This window comes from Ranitomeya variabilis, chromosome 1 (assembly GCF_051348905.1).
Source record: "Ranitomeya variabilis isolate aRanVar5 chromosome 1, aRanVar5.hap1, whole genome shotgun sequence".
In the NCBI taxonomy this organism is placed as follows: Eukaryota; Metazoa; Chordata; class Amphibia; order Anura; family Dendrobatidae; genus Ranitomeya; species Ranitomeya variabilis.
Window position 1 is genome coordinate 995,206,142 of NC_135232.1, and position 23,777 is coordinate 995,229,918.

At 42.5% G+C, this 23,777-nt stretch overlaps 1 protein-coding gene across 1 annotated transcript in view; it reads right to left on the reverse strand.

Moving 5' to 3' along the window:
* DDX60 (DExD/H-box helicase 60) overlaps nucleotides 1-23,777 on the reverse strand; it is a 288,318-nt gene that overhangs the window by 121,553 nt on the left and 142,988 nt on the right. The window contains exons 20-24 of the mRNA XM_077279474.1: nucleotides 22,949-23,064; nucleotides 22,729-22,862; nucleotides 20,403-20,512; nucleotides 5,196-5,300; nucleotides 3,074-3,202 (exon numbers count right to left, since the gene is read on the reverse strand). Coding sequence (XP_077135589.1) covers nucleotides 3,074-3,202; nucleotides 5,196-5,300; nucleotides 20,403-20,512; nucleotides 22,729-22,862; nucleotides 22,949-23,064 — 594 coding nt within the window. The remainder of the gene's footprint in view (nucleotides 1-3,073; nucleotides 3,203-5,195; nucleotides 5,301-20,402; nucleotides 20,513-22,728; nucleotides 22,863-22,948; nucleotides 23,065-23,777) is intronic.

Below are 23,777 nucleotides of genomic sequence, written 5' to 3' on the forward strand. Positions count from 1 at the left end.
CAGCAGACACATCTCTACAACAACTGTTAAGAGGAGACTTTGTGCAGCAGGCCTTCATGGTAAAATAGCTGCTAGGAAACCACTGCTAAGGACAGGCAACAAGCAGAAGAGACTTGTTTGGGCTAAAGAACACAATGAATGGACATTAGACCAGTGGAAATCTGTGCTTTGGTCTGATGAGTCCAAATTTGAGATCTTTGGTTCCAACCACCGTGTCTTTGTGCGACGCACAAAAGGTGAACGGATGGACTCTACATGGTTCCAACCGTGAAGCATGGAGATGGAGGTGTGATGGTGTGGGGGTGCTTTGCTGGTGACACTGTTGGGGATTTATTCAAAATTGAAGGCATACTGAACCAGCATGGCTACCACAGCATCTTGCAGTGGCATGCTATTCCATCCGGTTTGCGTTTAGTTGGACCATCATTTATTTTTCAACAGGACAATGACCCCAAACACACCTCCAGGCTGTGTAAGGGCTATTTGACCAAGAAGGAGAGTGATGGGGTGCTACGCTAGTTGACCTGGCCTCCACAGTCACCAGACCTGAACCCAATCGAGATGGTTTGGGGTGAGCTGGACCGCAGAGTGAAGGCAAAAGGGCCAACAAGTGCTAAACATCTCTGGGAGCTCCTTCAAGATTGTTGGAAGACCATTCCCGGTGACTACCTCTTGAAGCTCATCAAGAGAATGCCAAGAGTGTGCAAAGCAGTCATCAAAGCAAAAGGTGGCTACTTTAAGGAACCTAGAATATAAGACATAATTTCAGTTGTTTCACACTTTTTTTGTTAAGTATATAATTCCACATGTGTCAATTCATAGTTTTGATGCCTTCAGTGTGAATGTACAATTTTCATAGTCATGAAAATACTGAAAAATATTTAAATGAGAAGGTGTGTCCAAACTTTTGGTCTGTACTGTATAATAAGGAGTTTCACGTACGGTACATACTAGGTTCTAATGGAACACTAGGGACATGCGAGCTCTGATCTCTGACATACCTGGGGTTCTTAGTCATGTATTGTATGTATGCTGAATGTACAAAACGTTATGGAACAGGAAAAATATATCTTTGTACCATGTTAGCCAGTAGACAAAAAAATATAAAGATTTGAGAGTCCTCAGTGGTTGATGCTTTTTAATGGCTAACTGAAAAGATTGAAGTAAATAGCAAGTTTTCCAGACTTCTCAGATCTCTTGAAAGGTATCAACCCCTGATTACTGTCAAATTGTAATATTTTTCTATCTACTGGCTAACACGGTACAAAGATATATTTTTCCTAAATCAAAACGGAGGATACTAGAATGTACCACAACTTTATGTTTATGGAACTAATGACACTATGCCTGATGGAGAGACCTGAGTAGTCTCGATAACTTGCTATTTGTTACCATCTTTTTCAGCTAGCAATTAAGTATCAATCAATACTCTCAAATTTTTATATTTTTCCAAAACATTATGGCAAATGACTTTTTCTTCTTATAACTAATGGGTTAAAAAAAATAATACTGAATTAAAAATAATTTTGAAAATGTTAGCTCCTTCTGTGCTTCTTTGGGATTGACACTGAAGGATTAAATACTAAGAACTTCTTGATCTTTATCCTTGTACACACAGTGTACAATTATTAGGCAAGTGAGTATTTTAAACCATATCATTTTTATCCAGATTTTCCAACTCTAAGCTGTATAAACTTGATTGATTATTGGTTTCAGTAGATCAGGTGATGTGTAATGAGGGATGATGTGGCATAAACATATAAACATCCTTTATCAAGGTATGCAGAATTATTAGGGAATTTGCTTTCCTCAGGCAAATTGGCCCAAAAAACAGATTTAACTGACTCTGGAAGGTCAAAAATTGTGAAAAATGTTATAGAGGGATGCAGCACTGTCAGATTAAGAAGCTGACAGATTCCAATGATGTAAGGCTTATGACTTAGGCCTCTTTCACACTTCAGTCTTTCAGCTCCCGTCACAATCCGTCAATCTTTGAGAATGCAGGATCCAGCATTTTCCCATAGGCTTGTATTATCGACGGATTGTGACGGATGGCCATCCGTTTCATTTGTCTTCCCACTGGATCCTGCATAAAAAAACCGGTCCGTCGGGCAGAGAAAACATTCAGTGTAACGTTTTTTCTGCACGTCGGAAAATCGGTCAGCGACGCATCCTGCGCTGTCTGTCACTGGCTACAATAGTAGCCTGTGGGTGCAGGATGGGTCGCTGCCTGTGAAAAGCAGGAATCCAGCGACGGGTCCCGCCTTTTCAAAGAGAGCATGCGTGGAAGAATTTCCCGTTAGGGAAATTCTCTCTCGCTCGCTCTCTTTCTCTTTTTACTATTGATGCTGCCTATGCAGCATCAATAGTAACAAGATATAATGTTAAAAATAATAAAAAAATAAAAAATCGCAATATTCTCACCTACCGGCATTCCCGCGCAGCGTCACCGATGCTCCCGGCAGCTAGCGTTACTTCCTAGTAATACATTGCGAAATCTCGCGAGACCGTGACTTCTCGTGAGATTTCGCAATGTATTACTAGGAACGCTAGCTGCCGGGAGCATCGGTGCGTGGGAACGCCGGTAGGTGAGAATATTGCGATTTTTTATTTTTTAACCTGGTTTGTGGTGTGTATGCGTTTTCGCAGTGGAAAACCGCTGCGAAAACACATACACAACAGGTGCACATAGGCTCGACGGGTCCGTCAGAAAGACGGGCCCAGTGCACACGTTTTCCACAATCTGCACAGGATCCGTCATTTCAACGTCTTGACGGATCCTGTGCAGATTTGGAAGACGGAAGTGTGAAAGAGGCCTTATTGAAAAGAAGGGTGGCAATGCTCGTCACTTTTATTTTTTTTAAATGTCAGAAATGTATTTTTGAGTTGTTTGGTTTTTATTCTTACTTTAGCAGATGAAAATAAACAATTGATATGGGAACATTAACATTTTACGTAACCAATAAATGAAGCAGAAACAGCATGAATCAGCTTAGCTTCTATTGAAATAATACCTGACCAAAACATCTACTGTATGGAATACTTGGTGAATGCAAATACTTCAATATATTACCTTTTTATTATATCCTTTTTGAACCCAGTCAATGAATTCTTTTTTCAACGCCTTTTCATACTCGGTTGCATCATTTTTTGTTATTATTATTTTGTCCTTCAAATGTATGTTTGCTTCAGGATCTAAAGACTAGAGGTTAAAAAAAAGGTTGAGAATAATGTGATTTTTTTCTTTGAACAGTGTAAAGGTTTATATTTGCTATATTTAAATTATATTGCTTCCCTTGTTGCAATACATATACATGTGGATCGCAGGCTCGTGATGTATGGATCACAGTTATTTGCCAGCTTAATGCATTAGCACCAGGTTTAGAAAACAGCTAAACCAAACTTACTGTATTTTTCAGAATATAAGGGCTTGTTCACACCATCCTTTTTTTTCTGCGGATTTTTCAGGTCCTGATTTGGAAATCCCGCAGTGCTAAACCGCGGTGGATTTCCCTGCGGTTTTTTGTGCGGTTTCTCCTGCAGATTCCACTGCGGTTTTCCAACTGCACTTTCCTATTGGTGCAGGTGGAAAACAGTTGCGGAATCCGCAGAAAGAAGTGACATGCTACTTCTTTTTTTCCGCAGAAAATCAGCGAGGATTTTCCAGCGGAAAAAAGCAACGTGGGAACAGCGGATTTGGTTTTCCATAGGGTAACATTGTACTGTACCCTGCATGGAAAACGTCTGCGGATCCGCAGCTGCAAATCCGCTGCGGATCCGCAGCAAAAACCGCAGCATGTGAACATAGCCTTAGACACACTTTTTTCCCCACAAATTTTTGGGGAAAACGGGGGTGTGTCTTATAATGCGGATATACCTTACCGGCCGCAGGCTGGGACGTAGGGGTGTTCGAATGTGCGGTGCGTCGTGCTGCTGTGGGTGTTCGGTGCTGCGGGGGCTCTGCTGACATCTTGTGAAAGCCCAGAGCTCCCACAGTTACATGGTTTCCTATTCAGTGGACTGGACTCCAGGAAAATGGCTACCGGCCGGCGACAGCACATGCCAGGATGGAGATCTCAGCACCAAGATCTCGGGAGATGATATTGTATGTCAGAAATGCAGTTTACATTTCATATATTCAATATTTTCATTTATCTTGGAGTACACTATTTGCTGCTGCATATTTTGATTTCTGCAAGTAATTTAGTTAATGATAAGTACTCAGTATTTATCATTTTAGGTGAATTTTCAGGCATCTTCATGTTTGTATAATTGTTAGAATCTGTTTAGTTTGTGACTATCCACCATTTTCTTGTGGAGTTCTGGATGCTGGCCTTTTTCCTCTGGTGCTGGGTTTGTCTTGGGTCAGGTGTTTGTATCACTCTTTATTAACCAGCACCTGCCTCCCAGTCCTAGCTGGACAACAGTGTTAATCTGCTTGAGCTCTAGCTTGGTGCTTTGCTTAGTGTTCTGTGTGTGTTATTTGTGCAGTACTGGTACCTCTGGTTCTGCTAGCCTTAGTTTCTGTTTTCTATTGGTTTCTGCAGCCTTCTCTGTGTTTTCTATTAGGAGGTGACCCGTTTTTGTACCCAGTCCTTAGTTCTTTTAGGGAACCCCTTCCCCTTATCCATAGGTCTTCACTTGAGATTAACCTAGGATCGCCGGTGGGTCTATTCTCAAGGACTGGGTTGCCCACTCCATTGTAGGGTTTCAGCCTAGTCATAGTGCAGGGTCAGTTTTCCCCCTTCTACCTTAGTCCTGTGTTGCAGCTCCATAACAATAATACATTGAAAGGAGCTTGTCATGCAAAAATACACTAATAACCTGCAGATATGGGGTTAATCAGCAGGTTAATAGCATTCAGAAACTTCCCTGCTGGCGGGGTGGAATGAACTCTATTTCTCCCAGCAATCTCGGGCTTTCAGTCATAGGGTGTCATAGTGAGCACCAGCTGTAACCGCACCACCCATACTGACTGAAAGACGACTCTAGTGTCATTTCTTTACTCGTTGTTTTTATGTGTTTTTTCATGGATTTTCTGACTTATATCTGAATTTACTATGTGCACATTCCAATATGAATTAGAATAAGCATTGCATGGACAGATATATACACACACATTTATATAGAATTCTTTATCACACTTATTGTGTCTAATTTATCAGACAACTCTACAAATTAATATAACATCTTACCTCTACATTTGGCATTTTAGGCCATGCTGCTACCATGCAGTCATACAACTGTATGCTTTCCCTTGGAGAGAATGTAAGATCCTTTGGAATACCATAGTTCTTTATCTAATAGAAAATGAGTAAAAACACTTGATATTTGCCTAATACTGAAACATTGAAATTTAGCATTGAATTTAAAGGGAAACAGTCAGCAGGTTTTTGCTACCTCATCTGAGAGCAGCATGATGTAAGCAAAAAGACCAGGAGTCCAACGATGTGTCAATGAGATTATTGGATGCAGCCGTTCTCATACAGAGCTTTTAGATCTAGCAATGCAGCCGAGCTGAGAAAGCTGCTCCCGCCCACACCAGGCTCTCAGACCCTGAGCTGCTTATCATAGAAGAGGGCGGAGGTGAACTTGTAAGCATCAGGCCAGATAGTAACATCTATGTTAATCACAAGGTGATTAACCACTTAGTGACGGAGACAATTTTGACCTTAACGACCAAGCTAAAATTTAAAATTCTGACCACTGTCACTTTATGTGGTTATAACTCTGGAACACTTTAACATATCCCACTGATTCTGAGATAGTTTTTTCTTGACATATTGTACTTAATGATAGTGGTAAAATTTCTTTGATATGGCTTGTGTTTATTTGTGAGAAAAACAGAAATTTTGAGCGCCCCCCGAGGAAGCAATATATGCGAAACGCGCGTCGGGGCTCCTCTTTTCCGCATACAGCTACATGGTGTGACTCTACGTGTGCATATACCCCCTTACTTGTAAGTACTTTATAACTTGATTGATGCATGTGCTTGGGACTCTTCCCCATTATACTTATACATATATACTATGATTCACTTTAAAATATGCATGAGGCACTTTATGTATCACTCATTGTGAATCATATGCACACCTATTGTTCCCCTGTACCTGCTCCCCATGTGTGAACTATCATATTACTGCTACTAGTATACTTGTATACAAACATTATAATTAGGTCTCACACATAGGGTTTTTCTGCCATACGTAACTTGCATTAGGCACTTTATTTATCATTTTTTTCTGATTCACGTGCCTTGTTTCTTTATACCTGCTTCTTATATGTGAATTTCACTTTATTATCTGACAGGTGATTGGCTGTGAGTTATGATTTACATCCTACAATATCATTAGAATACTCTGTGTATTGAGTTATGGCATATTTCCCTTCCCTTGATTCTATCTTGAGAGCAGGATATATGTGTATGCGGCACTAGTGTCGCCTTTCTACTTTTTACTATTGTCTCTATCATATACTTTATTTGTATCTTGTATTGTTTTAATGGTTCTCTAATAAATTGTTAATCTTAGCTTTTGTAGTCCATCTTTTTTTTTGGGTCACTGTCACTTTATGTGGTTATAACTCTGGAACGCTTTAACATATCCCACTGATTCTGAGATAGTTTTTTCTTGACATATTGCACTTAATGATAGTGGTAAAATTTCTTTGATATGGCTTGTGTTTATTTGTGAGAAAAACAGAAATTTTGCCAAAATGTTAAAAATGTTGCAATTTTCAAACTTTTAATTGTCACACAAAAGAGTTAATAAATAACATTTCCCACATGTCTACTGTTAGGGATAGCGGAACGCACCGAGTAAATATAGATGTTATTATTGGTGCGTTCGCAGCCTGGGGTCCAAAGTGCAGGAGGAACCTGCTGCTAGCAAATGACGGCACTATATGGCGGTTTAAGCGAACTCTGTTACTTCACAGAGTCGCACGTAAACAAGACGCTGTGCCCTGTTAACCCCACAGGAGTACACAGCTAACTGCCGAGCTGAAGGCAGTCTGTGGTCACACACACATACAATCTCCTCACAGGAGAAGCCGGTATTCTAGGGGCTTATTTCAGCCGGGGCCCTAGATCCACACACAATCTCCTCGCCGGAGGTGCCGGCATTCTAGGGGCTTATTTCAGCCGAGTCCCTGAACACACACATAAATGTGACCACACAGGCGCATGCACAAAACTGATTCAATACTAGCGCATGGCCGTGCGGTCATGAGAACCTTAAATAGCTGCAGCAAGAACAGGACCTTCCAAGAAGGACCAATGAGAGGCTGCTACAGAGCCTGAGCACCTTCAGGACCTTCCTGGAGGACCAATGGATTTAGCTGCAGTATCTGAACATGTGACCCTCGATCTCCACTGAGAAATCTTACTCTGGGCATGCTCAGAACGAGAAAAGCAGGACTTAGTCCCAGAAGCGTCTGCTCGCCGCTGCTCAGTACTGGTTTTAATGGCAGAAGCTGGAAAAGCAGCAGTAACCCTTTGGACAGTCAGACTGAGCAAGACACTGGGACCGACGTCTCTGCTGAGCAGGCTCCACTGCGGCTGGAGAAGGATGGGAGACCGCAGCGGAGATGGCTCAATATTCCCCCTGTGCAGAGGTGGGATCTCGACCCCCAACATGCCCCTCCCTGGACCTCGCTACGCTCGAAGAGAGATAAACGTAGGCACTACTATTGTGGTGGTGCACAAGTAGGTGCCCAAGCCGTATACACTTGTAAAGTAACTTGGCACACACGTGATCAATTGCTAGTGTGGTTTTAATGAAAGGAGAGTACATACAGACGTTTCGGTCATAGACCTTCTTCAATGTACTAAAACAATAAATGATAACAAAATAAATAAAGTATATACAATTATTACAGCAATGGTCTAACACAAATGTGCAATGACTGAGAGAAATAGAAAAATAACTGCTGTGGCATTTATAGCGTACTGGATAGTCCAGTCTCTTAGTAAAATTGCAGTGTTAGAAGAAACGTGCTAATAATCATGCATCAATGGTATAAAGAGAGATCTTATAAAGTGACCGTTGGAGTGATGTGAGAGCTTATTGGCTTGTAGCATAAAGGAAAAAGAAGACCTACCCTCTCACAATAAGAATGTCTGATGAGCGGATTTTTGGGGGATTATCCTGTAAATACGCATAGGATGTCTCAGAAAAACACGTGGTGATGCTATATTGAGAAGAAAAAAGTAAGGATGGACATACCCCTGAGTTGCTTATAGGTGATGTAAGCAGTCTCTGCGTGATTAAGGCTCTGTGGGGTAAAAATAACAATGCTATGGCTGCCCCAGGTTGGCGGTGTGGTCAGGTACTACACGGGTAGTGAGATGTCAGGCTTACCTAAGTGTCTCCTGTGCGGACGCGGTATCCACCGCTTGTCCCAGAGTGTGGTGAAGCCGCTCTGTGTGTGCCGTTATGAAGGCGCGCTGTGAGACGCGCCACCGGAAGTGTTATACCGGAAGTGACCTAGCGCTGGGGGTAAGACTAAGTTGCGTTCCACTTGTTCTATGGTGAGTGAGAACATGCGTTCCACTGCGCGCATGCGCTGTACGGAGGTGCCCTGCGATGTGGAGATGAGTGATCCACTGTTCCAGAGTGATGGAGAAAGATTCTGGTTTAGAGAGATGGTGATACGTGCTCATCCTTGGTGACTGATAGTAGTGAGATAGCAGAGGTGGTATATACTCCAGATAGTGCTAGTAAAGCCGATTCTGTTGAGAGAGACATAAGTATTAGAACGGAATACATGAATTCACACAGATAAGTAAGTAGCAATGCAATACAGTGAAGATGGCGACACATAAATGGTACTTGGTAGGTGTAGTCCACTTCTGGAGGTTGAAACCCAGATGATGACCGTTAAGTAAGGAAGGACTGGATATCATAGTCTCTGTTCAGGCCTCTCGGGGCTAAAGTCTGTAGTTCATGTATCCAGTAGGCCTCCCTCCTTTTCAACAGACCTATCCTATCGCCCCCTCTGCGTAGTGGTGACACCTGTTCGATCACCTGAAAACGTAACTGGGCAATGGTGTGGCCCTGGGTGATAAAATGGTGGGGGACGGGTAGTAGGGTGTTTTTGCATCTTATGGTGGATTTGTGCTTCGAAATCCTCTGTTTTATGGGTTGTGTTGTTTCTCCAACATAGTACAGACCACAAGGGCACTTGATTATATAAATCACATATGACGAGTCGCACGTGAAGAACCCTTTAATAGGGTATTCTTTCCCATTGTGTGGATGATAAAGGGTCCACGACCCTTTATCATCCACACAATGGGAAAGAATACCCTATTAAAGGGTTCTTCACGTGCGACTCGTCATATGTGATTTATATAATCAAGTGCCCTTGTGGTCTGTACTATGTTGGAGAAACAACACAACCCATAAAACAGAGGATTTCGAAGCACAAATCCACCATAAGATGCAAAAACACCCTACTACCCGTCCCCCACCATTTTATCACCCAGGGCCACACCATTGCCCAGTTACGTTTTCAGGTGATCGAACAGGTGTCACCACTACGCAGAGGGGGCGATAGGATAGGTCTGTTGAAAAGGAGGGAGGCCTACTGGATACATGAACTACAGACTTTAGCCCCGAGAGGCCTGAACAGAGACTATGATATCCAGTCCTTCCTTACTTAACGGTCATCATCTGGGTTTCAACCTCCAGAAGTGGACTACACCTACCAAGTACCATTTATGTGTCGCCATCTTCACTGTATTGCATTGCTACTTACTTATCTGTGTGAATTCATGTATTCCGTTCTAATACTTATGTCTCTCTCAACAGAATCGGCTTTACTAGCACTATCTGGAGTATATACCACCTCTGCTATCTCACTACTATCAGTCACCAAGGATGAGCACGTATCACCATCTCTCTAAACCAGAATCTTTCTCCATCACTCTGGAAGAGTGGATCACTCATCTCCACATCGCAGGGCACCTCCGTACAGCGCATGCGCGCAGTGGAACGCATGTTCTCACTCACCATAGAACAAGTGGAACGCAACTTAGTCTTACCCCCAGCGCTAGGTCACTTCCGGTATAACACTTCCGGTGGCGCGTCTCACAGCGCGCCTTCATAACGGCACACACAGAGCGGCTTCACCACACTCTGGGACAAGCGGTGGATACCGCGTCCGCACAGGAGACACTTAGGTAAGCCTGACATCTCACTACCCGTGTAGTACCTGACCACACCGCCAACCTGGGGCAGCCATAGCATTGTTATTTTTACCCCACAGAGCCTTAATCACGCAGAGACTGCTTACATCACCTATAAGCAACTCAGGGGTATGTCCATCCTTACTTTTTTCTTCTCAATATAGCATCACCACGTGTTTTTCTGAGACATCCTATGCGTATTTACAGGATAATCCCCCAAAAATCCGCTCATCAGACATTCTTATTGTGAGAGGGTAGGTCTTCTTTTTCCTTTATGCTACAAGCCAATAAGCTCTCACATCACTCCAACGGTCACTTTATAAGATCTCTCTTTATACCATTGATGCATGATTATTAGCACGTTTCTTCTAACACTGCAATTTTACTAAGAGACTGGACTATCCAGTACGCTATAAATGCCACAGCAGTTATTTTTCTATTTCTCTCAGTCATTGCACATTTGTGTTAGACCATTGCTGTAATAATTGTATATACTTTATTTATTTTGTTATCATTTATTGTTTTAGTACATTGAAGAAGGTCTATGACCGAAACGTCTGTATGTACTCTCCTTTCATTAAAACCACACTAGCAATTGATCACGTGTGTGCCAAGTTACTTTACAACTCGCTACGCTCGAAGGCAGCAATGAGCTGCGGAGCTCAAATATGCTCAGCAGGCTCCCAGGACCTGTCCTCTGGGCCATAACCCCTCCAATCCACCAAATACATTTTTTTGCCACGTACCACCTTGCACCCCAAGATAGCGTTCACCTCGTAATCATCCGTAGATGAACCCGATGTCCTGGCAGATGACTTGGAAAACCGGGACATGAATACGGGCTTCAAGAGGGACACATGAAAGGTGTCGGTGATACCCAGGCGTGGCGGAAGGGCTAAACGGTAGACCACAGGGTTAACCTGTTCAAGGACCTTGAAAGGACCCAAGTCTCAGGATGGTACGCAGAAGAGAGATTCAACTCAATGCTGAGAAGATGACAAAGCTCTCTCCAGAACCGAGACGCAAACTGGGGACCCCGGTCACTGACAATTTTGTCCGGCATACCGTGTAGACGGAAGATGTGTTTAATAAACAACGCTGCCAAGGCCCGTGCAGAAGGTAGCCGGGGAAGCGGCACCAAGTGCACCATCTTAGAAAAATGATCGGTGACAACCCAAATGATGGTACAGCCACGAGACTTGGGAAAATCCACCACAAAGTCCATCCCGACCATCTCCCAGGGCCTGTCTGCCACCGGCAGGGGATATAATAACCCAGCTGGCCGTTGTTGAGAAGACTTATTTTTGGCTCAGGAGACACACGCCCGAATATAGTCTCCGACGTCACGGACCATATGTGGCCACCAGTACGTTCTCGCCAGCAGCTCAGATGTCCTTTTAGTCCAAAAGTGCCCACCCACTCTGGACGAATGAGCCCAAGAGAGAACCTACGGTCGCAAATTTGCTGGCACGAAATTTGCCGGGGCCCTAGATCCACACACAATCTCCTCGCCGGAGGTGCGGGCATTCTAGGGGCTTATTTCAGCCGAGTCCCTGAACACACACATAAACGTGACCACACAGGCGCATGTACAAAACTGATTCAATACTAGCGCGTGGCCGTGCGGTCATGAGAACCTTAAATAGCTGCAGCAAGAACAGGACCTTCCAAGAAGGACCAATGAGAGGCTGCTACAGAGCCTGAGCACCTTCAGCCTTCAGGACCTTCCTGGAGGACCAATGGATTTAGCTGCAGTATCTGAACATGTGACCCTCGATCTCCACTGAGAGATCTTACTCTGAGCATGCTCAGAACGAGAAAAGCAGGAAGTGTCTGCTCGCCGCTGCCCAGTACTGGCTTTAATGGCAGAAGCTGGAAAAGCAGCAGTAACCCTTTGGACAGAGTCAGACTGAGCAAGACGCTGGGACTGACGTCTCTGCTGAGCAGGCTCCACTGTGGCTGGAGAAGGATGGGAGACCGCAGCGGAGATGGCTCAAGATTCCCCCTGTGCGGAGGCGGGATCTCGACCCCTAACATCTACTTTACATCAGCACAATTTTTGTGACTTTGAGGGGTCTATATACCAGAAAGTACGCAAAAGATGCACCATTCCAAAAACTGCACCCCTCAAGGTGCTCAAAACCACATTCAAGAAGTTTTTTAACCCTTCATTTTCTTCACAGGAACTGAAGCAATGTGGAAGGAAAAAATGAACATTTAATATTCTTTCACAAAAATTTTAATTTAGACCTGCAAGGAGTTTATGTGGGTTTCCTCTGGGTTCCATGGTTTCCTCCCACATTTGAAAGACATGCAAATAGTTAATTTATATAGTGAGCCCCAATAGCGACAGTGATGATAACGTATGTAAAGCGCTGCGGAATATGATAACGCTATGTAAGATAAACATAATAAAATAAATAATCTCTTCCTCATCCAAGTAAAAATCTGTGACTTTCAGTAAAAACAGTGGTTCCCCGGTAAGGATGGGCAATAATTTTGATGCATAAGCTTGAAAGTGTTGTCTAGAATCAGTATAAAATATAGTACCAACATTTTGTATATTGCAGAATGATGTCAATTAAATTTTATTTTATTTGTAGATTTCCTTTCAATTTAACATTTAACTTTTTTCTGTTGTTTACCAAAAAAACAACATTGGCTAAGAAGAACAAAAATATCAAGAAAGGGCAACCAAAGAAATGTAAGTGTTTGTCATGAGTGTTTAATTGTAATCCCATTAAATTAGGTAATCTAACAGCTTCCCAAGGTCCCCCAAATCACCACCATGTATTTATTGCTATGTGAATACCCTACCTTTTTAATGTCGAAAGGATTACTGTATATTGCAAAAAAATATTTTATAACTTTTGTGGAAATATGTTAATTAGCGGATGACTAGCTATGTGGGCATTATGAGTAACATAATTTGCAAGAGTGGTGCAACCACAAGCTCCTTGCTTATCTCTGCCTCCGGTTACAACTGGCATGTATCACCAATGCCTCCGTGGGAATGCCCAGTGGGCAAAAGAAGCCAGGCTTGCTGTGTATTGTCAGGGAGGCAGAGATTTGCAAAGAACTGTCAGACCTGGCAAATCATGATACTGACGCTCACAGGGGCATGATAACATGAATAAAGAGATGACTGGTCTGGGGATAAAACAACACGTCCACAACTAGTCACCCACTAATTAGCATATTGCCATGAAAGTGATGAGATACATTTTTTCAATATGCAGTAATCCTTTAGAAAAATAAAAGAGCTTGTTAGGTATGGTAATAAGCAATAAATACATGGAATGGTTTGAGGTATCTGTGCAAGCTGTCTGGTTCCCTTTAAAGGAACAAGCACACCTCACTAGCGTTTCTCTATTATGCAGGTGATAGTGTCCTCCTGCACGCCATCCTCCAGCAACACAGGCATTCAGTATATTTATTTATATATATATTATCACTGTATGTCACAGTTGTCATTCAATATTTTTATTATTATACTCTATTGTGAACTGGTTCTCCCTAATTTATATAGCCTTACTCCAGAGAAACACGCTCTAGGTGTTTTGATTAGCGGGTGGCTATATGTCTATGATTTTTCAATTATGGAACTTCTTTTTTTTTGCTTATTCATATTTGTTTGATTCTCTTATGATTTATGAGGTATCCATCTTTCTTTTTATTCCACCCATCAGTGGTGTCTCTTACACATGACATGTACATGAGTGGAGGCTCACTCAGCATGTCTACTTAGCCTTTTACATTATGTTACACTCCACATACACATTTTTTTCATGATTTTGCCATTAAATATATAACATGTATAACCTAATTCACCTCCGCAAGTGTATTTTCATATGCCTGCTATACCCATGTTTTATATTTTTTATATTGTATCTGTGATTTTACTTTTAGCATAATAAAATGTAGTTGTTATTACATTTGCATTACTTTTTTTGCTTTTTCTGTGTTATACATTTGAATTATTTTTTACTTTTTTTCGTAAACTTTTGACTTTATAATTTACAGTCATTATTTAATTATAACACTAAACAAATGGTCTTATCACAAATGTTAAAATACTTACTGTCTAGGTGAACAGGAATACAGTGAAAGAAAAAAATGATCTCACCGTACTAAGTTTTTGGCATGCTTGTTTGATCTTACAGAGTGCCATATCCAAAGCTGCTAACCCACAGAGAAATCCACAAAAATGTATTAACCCCTTCATGACCCAGCCTATTTTGGCCTTAATGACCTTGCCGTTTTTTGCAATTCTGACCAGTGTCCCTTTATGAGGTAATAACTCTGGAATGCTTCAACGGATCCTACCGATTCTGAGAATGTTTTCTCGTGACATAATGGGCTTCATGTTAGTGGTAAATTTAGGTCGATAATTTTTGCGTTTATTTGTGAAAAAAATGGAAATTTGGCGAAAATTTAGCAATTTTCAAATTTTGAATTTTTATTCTGTTAAACGAGAGAGTTATGTGGCACAAAATAGTTAATAAATAACATTTCCCACATGTTTACTTTACATCAGCACAATTTTGGAAACAAAATTTATTTTTGCTAGGAAGTTATAAGGGTTAAAATTTGACCAGTGATTTCTCATTTTTACAACAAAATTTACAAAACCATTTTTGTTAGGGACCACCTCACATTTGAAGTCAGTTTGAGGGGTCTATATGGCTGAAAATACCCAAAAGTGACACCATTCTAAAAACTGCACCGCTCAAGGTGCTCAAAACCACATTCAAGAAGTTTATTAACCCTTCAGGTGCTTCACAGCAGCAGAAGCAACATGGAAGGAAAAAATGAACATTTAACTTTTTAGTCACAAAAATGATCTTTTAGCAACAATTTTTTTATTTTTCCAAGGCTAAAAGGAGAAATTGGACCCCAAAAGTTATTGTACAATTTGTCCTGAGTATGCCGAAACCCTATGTGTGGGGAGGAACCACTGTTTGGGCGCACGACAGGGCTCGGAAGGGAAAGAGTGCCATTTGAATTTTTCAATGAAAACTTGGCTCCAATCATTAGCGGACACCATGTCGCATTTGGAGAGCCCCTGTGTGCCTAAACATTGGAGCTCCCCAACAAGTGACCCCATTTTGGAGCTTATCTAGATGCATAGTGAGCACTTTCAACCCCCAGGTGCTTCACAAATTGATCCGTAAAAATGAAAAAGCACTTTTATTTTTACAAAAAATTTCTTTTAGCCTCAATTTTTTCATTTTCACATGGGCAACAGGATAAAAGGGATTCTAAAATGTGTTGTGCAATTTATCCTGAGTACACCGGTACCTCATATGTGGTCACAAACCACTGTTTGTGCACACGGCAAGGCTCGGAAGGGAAGGAGCGCCATTTGACTTTTGAATGAAAAATTGGCTCCAATCGTTAGCGGACACCATGTCACGTTTGGAGAGCCCCTGTGTGCCTAAACATTGGAGCTCCCCCACAAGTGACCCCATTTTTGAAACTAGACCTCCCATGGAACTAATCTAGATGTGTGGTGAGCACTTTGAACCCCCAAGTGCTTCACAGAAGTTTATAACGCAGAGCCGTGCAAATAAAAAATCATTTTTCTTTCCTCAAACATTATTTTTTAGCAAGCAATTTTTTATTTTCACAAGAGTAACAGGAGAAATTGGACCCCATAAGTTATTGTCCAGTTTGTCCTGAGTACGCTGATACCCCATATGTGGGGGGGAACCACTGTTTGGGCACATGTCAGGGCTCAGAAGGGAAGTAGTGACGTTTTGGAATGCAGACTTTGATAGAATAGTCTGCGGGCATCATGTTACGTTTGCAGAGCCCCTGATGTGCCTAAACAGTAGAAACCCCCCACAAGTGACCCCATTTTGGAAACTAGACCCCGCAAGGAACTTATCTAGATGTGTGGTGAGCACTTTGAACCCCCAAGTGCTTCACAGAAGTTTACAACGCAGAGCTGTAAAAATAAAAAATCATTTTTCTTTTCTCAAAAATTATGATTTAGCAAGCAATTTTTTATTTCCACAAGGGTAACAGGAGAAATTGGACCCCAATATTTGTTGCCCAGTTTGTCCTGAGTACGCTGATACCCATATGTGGGGGTAAACCATTGTTTGGGCACAAGTCAGGGCTCGGAAGGGAAGTAGTGATGTTTTGGAATGCAGACTTTGATGGAATGGTCTGCGGGCGTCACGTTGCGTTTGCATAGCCCCTGATGTGCCTAAACAGTTGAAACCTCCACAATTGACCCCATTTTGGAAACTAGACCCCCCAAGGAACTTATCTAGATGTGTGGTGAGCACTTTGAACCCCCAAGTGCGTCACAGAAGTTTATAACGCAGAGCCGTGAAAATAAAAAATCATTTTTCTTTCCTCAAAAATTATGATTTAGCAAGCAATTTTTTATTTTCACAAGGGTAACAGGAGAAATTGGACACCAATATTTGTTGCTCAGTTTGTTCTGAGTACGCTGATACCCCATACGTGGGGGTAAACCACTGTTTGGGCACACGTCAGGGCTTGGAAGGGAAGTAGTGATGTTTTGGAATGCAGACTTTGATGGAATGGTCTGCGGGCGTCACGTTGCGTTTGCATAGCCCCTGATGTGCCTAAACAGTAGAAACCTCCACAAGTGACCCCATTTTGGAAACTAGACCCCCCAAGGAACTTATGTAGATGTGTGGTGAGCACTTTGAACCCCCAAGTGCGTCACAGAAGTTTATAGCGCAGAGCCGTGAAAATAAAAAATCATTATTCTTTCCTCAAAAATTATGATTTAGCAAGCAATTTTTTATTTTCACAAGGGTAACAGGAGAAATTGGACACCAATATTTGTGGCTCAGTTTGTTCTGAGTATGCTGATACCCCATACGTGGGGGTAAACCACTGTTTGGGCACACGTCAGGGCTTGGAAGGGAAGTAGTGATGTTTTGGAATGCAGACTTTGATGGAATGGTCTGCGGGCGTCACGTTGCGTTTGCATAGCCCCTGATGTGCCTAAACAGTAGAAACCTCCACAAGTGACCCCATTTTGGAAACTAGACCCCCCAAGGAACTTATCTAGATGTGTGGTGAGCACTTTGAACCCCCAAGTGCGTCACAGAAGTTTATAACGCAGAGCCGTGAAAATAAAAAATAATTTTTCTTTTCTCAAAAATTATGATTTAGCAAGCAATTTTTTATTTTCACAAGGGTAACAGGAGAAATTGGACCCCAATATTTGTTGCCCAGTTTGTCCTGAGTACGCTGATACCCATATGTGGGGGTAAACCATTGTTTGGGCACAAGTCAGGGCTCGGAAGGGAAGTAGTGATGTTTTGGAATGCAGACTTTGATGGAATGGTCTGCGGGCGTCACGTTGCGTTTGCATAGCCCCTGATGTGCCTAAACAGTAGAAACCTCCACAAGTGACCCCATTTTGGAAACTAGACCCCCCAAGGAACTTATCTAGATGTGTGGTGAGCACTTTGAACCCCCAAGTGCGTCACAGAAGTTTATAACGCAGAGCCGTGAAAATAAAAAATCATTTTTCTTTCCTCAAAAATTATGATTTAGCAAGCAATTTTTTATTTTCACAAGGGTAACAGGAGAAATTGGACACCAATATTTGTTGCTCAGTTTGTTCTGAGTACGCTGATACCCCATACGTGGGGGTAAACCACTGTTTGGGCACACGTCAGGGCTTGGAAGGGAAGTAGTGATGTTTTGGAATGCAGACTTTGAAGGAATGGTCTGCGGGCGTCACGTTGCGTTTGCATAGCCCCTGAAGTGCCTAAACAGTAGAAACCCCCACAAGTGACCCCATTTTGGAAACTAGACCCCCCAAGGAACTTATCTAGATGTGTGGTGAGCACTTTGATCCCCCAAGTGCTTTACAGAAATGTATAACGCAGAGCCGAGAAAATAAAAAATCTTTTTTTTTCCACAAAAATAAGCTTTTAGCCCCCCATTTTTTTATTTTCCCAAGGGTAACAGGAGAAATTAGACCCCCAAAGTTGTTGTGCAATTTTTCCTGAGTACGGCTATAACCCATATATGTGGGTAAACCACTGTTTGGGCGCACGTTGGGGCTCGGAAGGGAGGGAGCACCATTTGACTTTTTGAACGCAAGATTGGCTGAAAATCAATGGTGGCGCCATGTCGCGTTTGGAGACCCCTGATGTGCCTAAACAGTGGAAACCCCTCAATTCTAACTCCAACACTAGCCGCAACACACCCCTAACCCTAACCATAACGATAACCACAAGCTTAACCCTAACCCCAACACACCCCGAACCCTAATCGTAACCCTATTTCCAACCTTAACCCTAATTCCAACCCTAACTCTAATTCCAACCCTAATCCTAAGGCTATGTGCCCACGTTGCGGATTCGTGTGAGGATTTTTCAGCACAGTTTTTGAAAAATCCGCACGTAAAGCGCACTGCGTTTTACCTGCGGATTTACCACGGATTTCCAGTGTTTTTTGTGCGGATTTCACCTGCGGATTCCTATTGAGGAACAGGTGTAAAATGCTGCGGAATCCGCACAAAGAATTGAGTGCAGAAAATACAACGCAGCGTTTCCGCGTGGTATTTTCCGCACCACGGGCACAGCGGATTTGGTTTTCCATAGGTTTACATGGTACTGTAAACGTGATGGAAAACTGCTACGAATCCGCAGCGGCCAATCCGCTGCGGATCCGCAGCCAAATCCACACAGTATGCACCCTAAGGCTACTTTCACACTAGCGTCGGTACGGGGCCGTTGCCATGCGTCGGCCCGACATACCGACGCAGTTTTTCAACGCATCCGCTGCCCCATTGTAATGTCCGGGGAGGAGGGGGCAGAGTTTCGGCTGCGCATGCGCGGTCGAAAATGGCGGACACGACGCGCAAAAAAACGTTACATGTAACTTTTTTGTGCCGACGGTCCGCCAAAACACGACGCAACCATCGCACGACGGTTGCGACGTGTGGCACTCCGTCGCAATGCGTCGCTAATGCAATTCTATGGAGAAAAAAAGCATCCTGCGGGCAACTTTGCAGGATGCGTTTTTTCTCCAAAGCGACGCATTTCGACGGCCGTCACACAACGCTAGTGTGAAAGTAGCCTAACCCTAGCCCTAACCCTAACCCTAGTTCTAACAATAGCCCTAACCCTAGTTCTAACAATAACCCTAGCCCTAACCCTAGTTCTAACAATAATCCCAACCCTAACCCTAGTTCTAACAATAACCCTAGCCCTAGCCCTAACCCTAACCCTAGTTCTAACAATAACCCTAACCCTAGTTGAAAAATAAAAGTAAATAATTTTTCTTTATTTTATTATTGTCCCTACCTATGGGGGTGATAAAGGGGGGGGTTATTTATTATTTTTTTTCTTTTGATCGCTGTGATAGAACCTATCACAGCGATCAAAATGTACCTGGAACGAATCTGCCGGCTGGCAGATTCGGCGGGCGCACTGCGCATGCGCCCGCCATTTTGGAAGAAGGCGGCGCCCATGGAGCAGACGAACGGATGCCGGGAGGGACACCGGAGGTTGGTAAATATGAGGGGGGATCAGACAGCGGGGGGGGAGATCGGACTGCGGGGGGAGCGGACAGGAGGACGGGGGGAGCGGAGGACAGCAGATGACAGGACGGAGGACGGTGGGGACGAGATCGGTGGCGGTGGCGGGAGGCAGGTCGCGATCTCCAGCCATGGCTGATGCTATTGCAGCATCGGCCATGGCTGGATTGTAATATTTCACCAATTTTCATTGGTGAAATATTACTATCGCTCTGATTGTAAGTGAAACGTCACTTTCAACAGCCAATCAGAGCGATTGTAGCTATGGGGGGGGGCGAAGCCACCCCCCTGGGCTCAAGTACCACTCCCCCTGTCCCTGCAGGTCGGGTGAAATTACAGTTAACCCTTTCACCCGGCCTGCAGGAGCGCGATCCGACCATGACGAATATGCTGCATCACAGGTCGGATTAGCACAGGTTTTCATGACGCATACGCTGCGTCAAAGGTCGGGAAGGGGTGTATTAAGGAGGAAGGGACCTCTGTTTAAAAATTCTTCAAAGCTTTATTTCACATTCAAAGGGAATAAAACCTCTACATGTTAGCACCAAACACTCTGACGCGTTTCTAACTCTGTTTAAAAAATTTTAAACAGAGGTGTCTTCCTCCTTTGTACATTTTCGTGAACATGATTAGTGACAGAAGTTATTACATACTACTATATATACTTACATGATCTAATGTCAAGAAAGCACATGGATGGTAATGTTCAAAGTTAATATTGGAGTCTATTACAGAACATGTATACTTTTCCAGATCATTGTATCGTTTGTCATATTGAACTGCAAAACAGAATTTTTGTATTTATTATGTATAGGATAAAACAACATATTTCAATGAAGGAATACAACTATTGCCAAGGATTAAATATGGAATTTTGTGCAGACTGAACAGATTCATCTATTTTTTTCTTGTATTTAGAAAACATTCTAAACATTTGAAATGCTTTTTGCACAGGCTCCACATAATGTTGACCTCAAAACTCAAACCGAAGAAAACACCAATCACTTACCATGAAGTGAATTATCCCAAATAACCTTAGACTATATCAATATACATACAGCTCTGGCAAAAATTAAGAGACCACTGCAAAATGTTCAGTTTGTCTGATTTTTCTCTCTATAGGTATATTTTTGAGTAAAATGTAAACTTCTGACAACATGTCTCTGAATTTCCAAGCAATAAATTTTGTTTTTTATCTGACGAAGAAAAATGGTCAAAATAAAAAAAACAACAACAGTGGTTTCAGACCTCAAAAAATGCAAAGAAAACAAGCTCATAATCATTTAGTAACAACAATACTAATATTTTAACTCAGGAAGAATTCAGAAATCAATATATTGTGGAATAACCATGATTTTAAATCACAGCTTTCATGCGTCTTGGCATGCTTTCCACCAGTCTTTTACACTGCTTCTGGCACAAAAATTTAAGCAGTTCTTCTTTGTTTGATGGCTTGTAACTATCCATCATCCTCTTGAATACATTCCAGAGGTTTTCCATGGGGTTCAGGTCTGGAGATTGGGCTGCCCATGACAGGGTTTTGATGTGGTGGTCTCTTAATTTTTGCCAGAGCTGTATATCATGCAATTAAAAGTATGTACATATGCTTGTATAGATGGTGGGTTGGCCTTCAGAAACTTTTTCATCTTTGGCCTTAAGAAACCTCATTATGACACTGCAGATGTGGATGATATGAATGCAAATACAGTATATCATGTTACATGATTTTAATGCTACCACCCATGATCAGTAATCCGATTTCAAAAGGCACTCAAAAATAAAATAACACAGTCACCAGCTGAAAAAAAAAAATCATTATATTAACATTAAGGTGGACGTGTCAGCTTGTCCATGCTGCCCTATTTAAAAAGGTACTATGTTTCCATCTCATAAAGGGAGATGATATATTGCTAGAATAAGCCATCATCTTATAATAAGTCTAGACCGAATGTAGTCTTGAGCAGACTAAAGACTTGGCTCAAGAGATTCAGATCACCTGAATCCTCATCAAAAGTGTTGCTGCATCCCCAGAACTGGTTATGGTTTCTTCTATCATACTTCTTCTTGGAATAAAATGATTCAGCTTTTGACCTCTCATCATCCTAAAAAAATATAGAGGGCAATGGCCAAAAAGCCCAACAATTGTCAAGTATTTGTGACACGGAGCTTTCTTCTGCAATTCTGTATTCTATTGTATTCACAAAACATCCATAAAAAACAGCATATAAATCAAATCATCATGTCATTCCCTACTCGAGTTTCACCACTGCGGCTTCTTCATGGGCATCACACACCGGAAGAAGCCGCAGCACCTTCTAAGCAGACCCGCTTGATTGCTGAATCTAAGTCTCTTCAGCTAAGTCCTTGGTTTGCGTAAGACACAGCGTTATTTCTAAATTTTATCTTTGGGCGTGTGAAAAGCACAATATGTGTCTTTTTGCTGCGACTTGGGAGAGAGGTGAGTTTTCTTGTTTTTGCAGGACAGATTCATCTGTTCAGGTTTTATATAAAATAATATAATTGATATAAAAGAGGCAATATGACTTATGGGACCCCAGCCAGTATAGGATATACAGTTCTTAATCTTTTCAAGACACTGTCCCAAATATTAATGGCACTTCAAGCAACCTAGAACAACCTACTGGAATTTTTTGAGTAGTTTACTACTCATTTCCCTTGTTTGTCCAAATTATTTTCCTTCTGGGAGTCCCCATACGGCATTACTGTCTTTCATTTCATTCCTTTTATTCATTTTTGTGGCTTTTAATTGAATCAGTAAATTTACATTTTGATGGATCTCTTCGTGTATCCTCATATTTACAAATGTGTGAGATAGGTAGTTCTTAATCTTTGAAGCTTCTTTACAATCCTTTAATACACAGGGTTGCCTGGTTTACAAAATTTAACAAAGAAGGTGAATCTCCATGGGCAGACAGGTCTTTTTTTAAATTTTCGTTAGAAAAAATTGTGAGTACATCTTCTGGCATATAGTTACCTAGTCGAACGTTGTAAGATCTTTTTTCTGATTTTGCCGTTTTTCTCTTTATTGCCCTTTTGGGTGGTATTGACATATCACTCATCTCTTTTTCTTCACTGGATTGCCAATATTTTTTGACTGATTGTAGCCACCTAAGTAACAAAAGTAATCTTATTACATGACAGTTGTTATATTAATGAATCATGAATCTTGAACAGCAGAAATGTACAGAACATACTGAGTTAAGTGTTCAGGATTACTGATGGTTGCAGACAAAGCCAGGAATGGGCATGGAATCATAGCCATTATGTGGTCCCAGGTTTCGGCTCCGATTTCCCCTCCTAAGCAGTGAACCTTGCAAAAAAAAACAAAAAGTTAGCATATGTAGTATAGACATTCTGGTATCCGTGTCTAAAGGCTAATTGTTCCTTACTAGCTACCGTATATACTCAAGTATAAGCCGAGATTTTCAGCCCAAATTTTTGGGCTGAAAGTGCCCCTCTCGGCTTATACTCGAGTCACGGTCGGCGGCAGGGTCGGCGGGTGAGGGGGAGAGGGCGCTGAGGCATACTTACCTGCTTCCGGGGCTCCTGGCGCTGTCCCTGAAGTCCCACGGTCTCCGGGTGCCACAGCTCTTCCCCTGTTCAGCAGTCACGTGGGACGGCTCATTAGAGAAATGAATATGGACTCCACTCCCATAGGGGTGGAGCCGCATATTCATTTCTCTAATGAGCGGTAACGGTGACCACTGATAGAGGAAGAGGCTGCGGCACCAAAGACCATCTGTCCGGGAGAAGGAGCGGGACGCCGGGAGCAGGTAAGTATTTCATATTCACCTGTCCACGTTCCACACGCCGGGCGCCGCTCCATCTTCCCGGCGTCTCTCCGCACTGACTGTGCAGGTCAGAGGGCGCGATGACGCATATAGTGTGCGCGCCGCCCTCTGCCTGATCAGTCAGTGCAGAGAGACGCCGGGACGGGACGCTGAGGAGCTGCAAGCAAGAGAGGTGAGTATGTCATTTTTTTTTTTATTGCAGCAGCAGCAGCAGCAATGGCACAGCTTTCTA